The sequence below is a fragment of the Adiantum capillus-veneris genome, chromosome 3 (genome assembly GCF_014529385.1).
Source record: "Adiantum capillus-veneris isolate H3 chromosome 3, ASM1452938v2, whole genome shotgun sequence".
NCBI classification, from domain to species: Eukaryota; Viridiplantae; Streptophyta; class Polypodiopsida; order Polypodiales; family Pteridaceae; genus Adiantum; species Adiantum capillus-veneris.
Window position 1 is genome coordinate 28,840,329 of NC_140933.1, and position 8,314 is coordinate 28,848,642.

The 8,314-nt window shown below is 39.1% G+C and overlaps 1 protein-coding gene across 7 annotated transcripts; it reads right to left on the minus strand.

The window, feature by feature from the left end:
• Positions 1-1,138: 1,138 nt before the first annotated feature.
• LOC147460661 (ultraviolet-B receptor UVR8-like) lies at positions 1,139-6,782 on the minus strand. 7 transcript variants are annotated; one of them, XM_086499178.1, is made up of 11 exons: positions 6,720-6,753; positions 6,600-6,649; positions 6,292-6,330; positions 6,083-6,207; positions 5,424-5,773; positions 4,880-5,290; positions 4,345-4,714; positions 3,985-4,217; positions 2,451-2,590; positions 1,897-2,070; positions 1,139-1,361 (listed from the first exon to the last, which is right to left on the minus strand). In XM_086499178.1, the coding sequence occupies exons 3-9, from the start codon at positions 6,320-6,322 to the stop codon at positions 2,527-2,529; spliced, it is 1,584 nt and encodes a 527-aa protein (XP_086355304.1). In that variant the 5' UTR covers positions 6,323-6,330; positions 6,600-6,649; positions 6,720-6,753; the 3' UTR covers positions 1,139-1,361; positions 1,897-2,070; positions 2,451-2,526. The 7 variants fall into 7 exon arrangements, with proteins under 7 accessions (XP_086355304.1, XP_086355293.1, XP_086355309.1 ...); XM_086499167.1 differs by having other exon boundaries at positions 6,083-6,210; positions 6,600-6,722; XM_086499183.1 differs by lacking the exon at positions 6,720-6,753 and having other exon boundaries at positions 6,292-6,360; positions 6,600-6,694.
• Between the last annotated feature and the right edge of the window lie 1,532 nt (positions 6,783-8,314).

The window sequence follows — 8,314 nt, forward strand, 5'->3', positions numbered from 1 at the left end:
AATACGTGATTTTATGCACTTTAAATAAGTAGTATTTTGAGCTATTTGATTCCTTAACAACTATTACAAGATAATAGCTATCTCAAAACTGATAAGTAGAAATAACATAGTTATCACATATTTATGTGCTAGAAGCTAGTACATAGATATTAACAACTAGTATATGTAACTATTGGACAGCTATCACTAGTTAATAGTTGTTTGATAGCCAGCAAATAGCCCATCAAATATTCATATGCTAAGAAGCTAGTAGCTATGAGTATAGTTAATAACTGTTGAATATCTGGTAATAGCTGGTAATTTGTATACTAAGAAGCTAGTAGCTATCAAAAGCTAAAAAATATTGAATATTCATCTGCTAAGAAGCTAGTAGCTATCAATAGTTAATACTTATTGATTATCCATATTCTAAGAAGCTTGATAGATAATGTTATTAATGTTAGATAGCTATTAGCTCCTATCTAACACTAATAACTATTAGTCAGATTTCACTCCAATTGTTGCCCAAGAGCTATATTACACCTAATAGCTTTTTCATATTTGCTACCAAGAAGACAATTAATGGCTCTGCTATCTATCCATTGGATATGTAGTAAGTATCTAGAGGATCTCCAATAGCTTTGTCAAAGCTATGAGGTAGTTATTAGGTAGCTACCTAATAAAGGGCCACTACCATACAATTTATTTGCACAATCAACAACTTAAAGCTTAACATTTAAGGTTAGCAATGTTTAGAAATTAGAATATATACCTAGTGGGATAGATTTTTGTGTATATATAGGGCCAAACATCACCTTCACAGCATGAGGAATATCTTTGTTGCATTCCATTGCCAAGAAAATATCATTACACTTACCCGATGTGAAAAAGAAATGATGTAGTAAACCATGTAAACACCCATAACCATCTCATCTTGTAAACCCAAGCCGAAAGCTATACAAAGCTTCACAATGGTTATGTCTTCCCAAGATACCTAGGACATAGGAGGTGCTGGTGAGAACACAGGTTATTTACCTTGTTGCAATTGCGACAGAGCATTGCTAACAAAAGTCTCATTCTCTTTAAGGCACGCCAAAAGCGTATTCATCTTTTATTCCTTCACTTGGATATAAAAATAAGCACAAAATTAGTAAATGATGTTCAAAAGCATTTGAGATTAAGTATTATAAGATCAAAACAGTAGTGATAATAATCTATAAATCTAAAACAACATCTTTGTTTATTGTGCCGAGCCCACTAACACCAATAACACTTAGACGTTGTGCATTTGCACTGATGACAACTTACAAATCCATTTGGCTCTTCACAAATACATCGCCACTAGCCTCAAGTGTATGCAATTCTTCTCGCCCATCTCATAACTGTTGCAAAAAAGTTTCAGCCATTAAATAAACCTTCATATCCACTTGTGTTTACTGCATGTCCTTGAAAATACTTTCTATTTCTCTCTTGACATCCATGATTCTAGCTTAATGTACATCAAAAAACATGGCTTCTACCAAATCAATATGCTGACTATTCAACCTGTCCAACCTGGCTTGTAAAAAGTACCTACAAACTTTGGTTTGTTGAGTGTTTCAACTTTATTTATGTGTGCGGACACTCTTGCCGCTTTGTTTGAAATCCCCTCCTTATGTGCTTCCACACGATAAACTAAGTTTTCAACCACCACTATCCAAGCAACCTAGTATTTGGATTTGTCAAGTGCCAACTCCGTACATTGACAATTTTCAAATGTAAATGGTTTTCATGCAGACCATGTAACATACTCACCATTTGTAGGTAGCTCTTGGTATACTATATGATACAATATCGTTTTAGCTCTTGGTATACTATATGATATAATATCGTTTTAAATTTTATGTAAAAATCTGACCGAATGGTTCGAAGCTTTACCTTTTGTCCTTTTTTTCGCAATGTCGTGATCAATGACAACCCAAGTTTTTTTGTAACATCCATTGGTTGTGAGTTGTCAACCCCAACAAGATGAGGTTGTATAGTTTATAAAACTCTTGCTATGTTAGATACATTTTCTCATGCTTGATATTTGTGTATAGAGGTGCTATCCATCTGAAATAACAATCACGAGTGAGATGATTAACATGTCAAAGAACTCTTCAATGAAAAGACACAGACTAGCATACCATGCATGGAGACATAATCTAGTGCTTAAAAGCTCATTGATTATGCATATGAAAATAACTGTGCAAATTGATTTTTGACAGTGTATAGTTTAAAAGGATTGTAGACATAAAAGAGCTGATTTTTAGAAGTCAATGGTTTTTTTAACTTGAAAATCAAAGCAAGCACAAAAGATTTTGATGTGACACAGATAAGTAAGCCCATTGCATAGCCACCATTGAAATGTGTGTTTGTGTGTGTGTGTGTGTGTGTGTGTGTGTGTGTGTGTGTGAGAGAGAGAGAGAGAGAGAGAGAGGAAGGTAAGGTACCTCAGAGCCATGGTGATGTTGTAAACTGTATCTCCAACAAGGCAACGTGCAACAAGAAAGAGTCCACCGTGTGTTGCTATCTCATTGAAAAAAGCTCCCTCCATAATCCTCCCACGAGTTCTCTTGATTTTGTTATTGTACTTGAAGATTGAAGATAGAAAATCGTTATGTTGAGCTATTTTATGGCTATTGAAAAACAACTTTTCACACTTAAAAGTGTACCACCTACTCATGCTTACACCCTTTAATGACTCAACCAAGAGCCAAACCTTTGTTCAAAATCTTCAAGAGCTCCAAATCATGAACTTATCATATCATGGAATGTTACTTTTCTAAGTTTGTTACCATGTGTAAGTTCTTCATGATGTCATCCTTTGAAAACCCTCCTTTATTGAAAAAGGTTCTATTGCTGCTAAAATTATGTCAATCACCATTCTATTGGCACGTGTCTCTCTAGTTGTAGCGGACATCCAAAAGTATGAACGTCTAGATAATATGTCACATACTTGTTATTGACTCTTGTTGCAGTCGCATGCAAATTTAAAAAAACTAGGAATGCCAACTAGGCATTTTTACTTAGTACGCGGAAACTTAACATGCTAGTAGGGTGAGAGATTATTTTATTGACAATTTAGTTTAGATGCTTTGGTTGAACTTTACTACCACATAGTAACAACTGAGTCTCCCTATGATTTAGGATATTTGTGGTATTATAATTTACATTGAACGTCCCACACACATGAAGCTGAATACTAGTGGTGTTTCTCTTATTTATTCTTGGATATATTTTGACTAAGGTTGCTATATATTTATATATAGATAACATTTTCCTAGAAACAAGACTAGCCAAAATGACTTTAGCTTAAAACATAACTTTCATTCTGAATTAATACCACTCCCATATATACTTCACCCAAAAACGACGAGCAACTTGCTCACTTCCTTTCTTTAGAGTGTCTCTTAATACCACCAACATAAGGAATACTAGTACGGCCGGCCGTCTTTGGCGGCCTCTCTCTTCCCCTCTCTCCCTCTTTATCGTTTGCAAAGGGACTTGTTTTTGTTTTGGACTTTAGCCTTCAGGTCGCAAATTACGACACGTGTAAAGGGCTCCCCCTTCCGCCATATTATGTTAGTAGATAAAGGGGGACCCCTCTCTGACTTTTCAATATCCAACGGTTTTGCAATTATTTCAAAATATTCTTTGCTTGGTTGATGGTTACCACTAACTAAAGCAAGCATCATGTTTTAGTAGAAAGAACTGAACAGATTAGCTACCAATTTTGTTCCTAACAAGCTCCTATAAATTTGATTACACCACATAATAACAACTTCCAATCAAGCAAAAATAAGAGGTTCGTTTCTCTACTCGTGCACCACCATTGGCGACGACTAAAACGAGTCATATATTTTGGTTACTAAATGATTTTGTCCGGTCCTTGCTAAGGCGGGCCAAAATTTCCATTCGAATACTCTAAAATGAATACGGACTAGAAGGATAAACTAGTTCAACAGCTCAAAGAAGAGGTGTTACTTGAAGCAAAAATCTATGTCAACAATCTGGGATGATTCTCTGGATCCCGTCATCAGTTGCCTTCCTAGTTGGCCACCTGCTCCAGCTCCACAAGCATAAACCTTTCCGGATGATGTCAACGCCAACATATGCTTTTTAACTACTCCGGCATGCGTCATACTGAGCCTGATAACATGCTCTCCCATGTCCTTGAAATTTGTGATTAGCTTCGGCTTGTAACCCGCTTCTTGCACCTGCTCAATGGGATACAAATAAAAAAAATAACATCATGTGTATGTTTGTGTGTGTGTGTGTGTGTGTGTGTGTGTGTGTGTGTGTGTGAGAGAGAGAGAGAGAGAGAGAGAGAGAGAGAGAGAGAACCAGGCTTGTTTCTCCAAAGCAGTAGATTTCACCATCTTCTGCAAAAGCAAAGGTCGAATTATAGCCAGCCGATATGCGAACCACCTTGACACGATGAACTAATTCCGCGACAACTGTTGGTAGATTCTTGTGTGCGAAGTATGATTCATGGTCATCGCGGTAGCCCAAACATCCATTATAGGCCCATCCCCATGTGCACACACGACCATCTTCACTTAGAGCTACAGCATGCCACGGTCCAGCCGCTATAGCAATAGGTTTAAAGTCGGTATGCTCATCAAAATATGCAATCCGGCACGGAAGCCCCTCAGTCTTCTCGGAGCCATGACCAAGCTTTCCTCCTAAGCCACATCCGAGGGAATAAACACACCTAAAATACATGAAAAAAGAAAGTAGCGCCTCAAAGTGTAGAACCTGATCACCATCTAAGGTCATACTAAAATTAGCATTTACAGGAAAATCTTTTGCTTCTTTTGACACCTTGACATAGTTGCAAAGGGGATGTGTGCATGTAAGGGAGGTCTGCGATACTTACATGCCCTTGGGCTCATAGGCGAGGGCGAGGAGGAAGCAATGCCCGCCTGCTATTTGCACAACAGGAATGTCAGCCAAAGCACCACCTAGTAAGCGTGCTTCTCGATCGGCATTGCATGCATGCCCAAATCTTTTTGAAAACCCCCATGATAGAGTATACACTTTTCCTTCCTGCGACAAAACAGCTGTGAAGAAGTAACCCATTGTTATTTGTACTACGGCAATTCCATGCAGCGACTCCACCAGTTCCGGGACGTTGACTAGCTGATCATCTAATTTGCTTTCAGCGGATGGATATTCATTCATACCGAATACATCCCTTCCGAATGCATATACATGCCCTGTGTCGGTGACAAGCATGGTCCGCTCTATTCCTGCAACCGCTTGAGTCACGCGTACCCCATCAAGCAAGCTGCAGTAGCTCGAGCAATGCCAAAGAGTCATTTTTATTGCAAGTGTTGCCAACAACATGCCCAATTCAACAAACTTACAAAGCATAATTGATTGCATTCTCTCCCAAAACTAGGCGTGCATACATATTGTACCTTAATAAGTGAGGTTTCCACAGCTCTGTCTGCAAGGGATGGCCTAGTTGTCCTGCATTGTTTTCTCCAAAAGTATAAACTGCTCCAGACTTACTCAAAACTACACTGTGACCCTGCCCAGCGACAACGTCCGGGCATGCATGTTGCCTCACTCGCTCCCCAGACTGCAGAAACATCAAAACAAGCTTCCACGATCCGCCACAGCGGTGCTTTAGCTCTGTTTTCCTGTCCTCTGGCATTTGTTTGACGAGGCTCCGAGCTTCACACATGGTCCGAGCAGCAAGCTCTGGAAGACTAAGAGTGTGGTCAGGATCAAGGTTTGCTGGCTTTCTGAAGGAGGAGGAACAAGCCTGTAAAAAAAGAAGAAAAGTCTCATCTTGAAAACATGCATGCTGTTTAGCTTCATATGTGTGGTTTCTTCTTCTTTGTTACATACATGTTTGTGTGTGTGTGTGTGTGTATACATATACATACATACATATATACACGCACATATATATATACATATACATATACATACATACATATATCTATTATATATATATATATATATATATATATATATATATATATATATATATATATATATATATATATATATATATATATATATATATAAGAGAGAGAGAGAGAGAGAGAGAGAGAGAGATCACACTTGCCTCCAGCTTGGCCAAGTCATTAGAATCAAGATTGTTTAGAACATGCAGTATCAGGTGATGCTCCAAAGCAGCCACAAATGTTGCCTCCACATCGGCCATATCCAAATCGTTTTCTTTACTTTTATCTTCTACAGAATGCTTTTTTGTCAGTCTATGTCGCCATCGATCACGCTTTAAATGACGGATGAAACGCTGCCATTGTTGATCACCTGTTATACCCTTGCTCCGAAGCATCGGCATTCTGACTCCTGATAAGCAACGATAACTTCTTTACAAGTCTGCATTATTTGAAAGCATTTAATCTTGAGCCTCTTCAAATACTGATGCAGAAGGGACTAGTATACAATCTTAGAAGATTGTATACCCACTCTCCACACGGGCCGTATGTTGATCTTACGCACACCACGTACATAGCATGCTTATACACATGCATGCATATGACAGGAATGTGAAAAAATCTCTCTCTCTCTCTCTCTCTCTCTCTCTCTCTCTCTCTCAAAACGCATAGAGAGCATACCGTGGTAAGTATTCCACCTGCACAGCTACAAGTTGCTTGACTCCAACAGTCTGCGAATAGACCATAAATACATGCTTTTGACACACACAAACAGAGAGAGAGAGAGAGAGAGAGAGAGACCTGCAAGTGATCGTCCGCTGTAGTTGCGTTTTTCCATGACGAGTGGCCAGCAGTAAAAATAGCATGCTTTATAAAATTAACATTGTAAAAATTCAATGGCGTTAAATCTCTCTACATTTCTCTTCGGATATTCAAAAAAATAAACGCACACTCTCCAGCGGCAATAACGTCACAAAGAGAAATTATGTATTATGTATTATATAATGGCAGAGAGAGTGCACTTTACACATGTAGAGAACTCCGAAATGAAAGCTACACTCCAAAAAAAAATTGTGCACGATAAAGAGGGAGAGAGAAAGAAAGAGAGAGAGGCCGCCGCGGCTGGCAGTACTAGTAAATAATAAGGCCGTCACTAATGAGAGAGAAAGAGAGTATACACACTCAAACAGAGAAAGAGTTCCTTGAAGCCGAGAGAGAGAGAGAGAGAGAGAGAGAGAGAGAGAGAGAGAGATTGATTTTGTTGACAGTCAGTCGATTGGGAAAGCTGTTTTGCAGGATTCTACTTTTTTCACATAGACTTCACGCCATGTGCGTCAGGTATGAAAAGGCCACAAAGGACTACTCAGTTGACAACTCTCTAGGGACACTACTCTTTTCTATGCGAAAGAATAAAAGCGTTTTCGCACTCACAAGGGTCACGTAAGAAAGGATTCTCCTATGAATGAAGCGATTCTACTATGCCAGCTACATCTAGCCCTTAGACTCGACACTATGGAGGTGTTTTAAACCACATATCTATTTGATTCCTATGACCTAATTTTCTCCAAGATTGGGGATGTTAACCTTGAGCGATCCCACGTACAAATTTCGGCACACCCATCTTCCAAAGTCAGATCATTTTATTTTCATTCAAAAAATATTGCTCAAGAAGAAAGTTGCCATGATAGGTGGATCGTCCAAAGGACTAAAGAACACGGGGTCTTTAACGAAGACCCTGTCATGGGATCGACGTCAGAGGGGACACGCATGCATCTCGAGGGCGATCGACGGCCAACAAAAATGCAAGGTCAACGCTCGACCGATGACTCGAACCCACAACCTGGGCCATGGCAGCAAGATGATCTAATCACGTAGGCGCGTGCATTTAGTTGCCATCAAGGCGCAAAATAACCCCTATATTGTGAACTCACGCAGGCAAAAGTAAACTAGGATAGAAAATGTAAACTCGGACATATCTGCTTAAAATTGGACGGTACCTCTGCTTTTGCGCGCACACTCCCTTGCCATGGATCCCATGATGCGTCTTAATATATTGAACACCCCGTGTTACTTAGTCGTGAGGGTAGACCGTGTAGATATTGGATATCATGCTATGAAGGGGTCCACTTATGTGAGAGTTTTAATGCTTCTATTTCAAATAACAAAAAGCCACAAAGTAACAATTATCACCATCTACTTAGAAACCTTTGTGCACACACATGTATGTATAGAAGAATACATTTTTCGACCTTTACGTTGCAGCCATATGTATGTTTCATGTAGTGCATATTGAGTCCCAACCAAAATGCATGCTCAACTCAAACAAGTTCAAAAGAAATAAAGGCAACGAATGGACCAATAAAGAAGGGAGAGGTGTTAGATTGGGAGTGGAGACA

Coding starts and splice junctions, on each gene's coding strand:
- LOC147460661 (XM_086499148.1), bottom strand. CDS start 6,322: ATGCCGATGCTTCGGAGCAAGGGTATAACAGGTGATCAACAATGGCAG. Junction 4,715..4,879: donor GCCTATGAGCCCAAGGGCAT/GTAAGTATCGCA, acceptor CATGTATTTTAG/GTGTGTTTATTCCCTCGGAT. Junction 4,218..4,344: donor GCTTTGGAGAAACAAGCCTG/GTTCTCTCTCTC, acceptor CCCATTGAGCAG/GTGCAAGAAGCGGGTTACAA.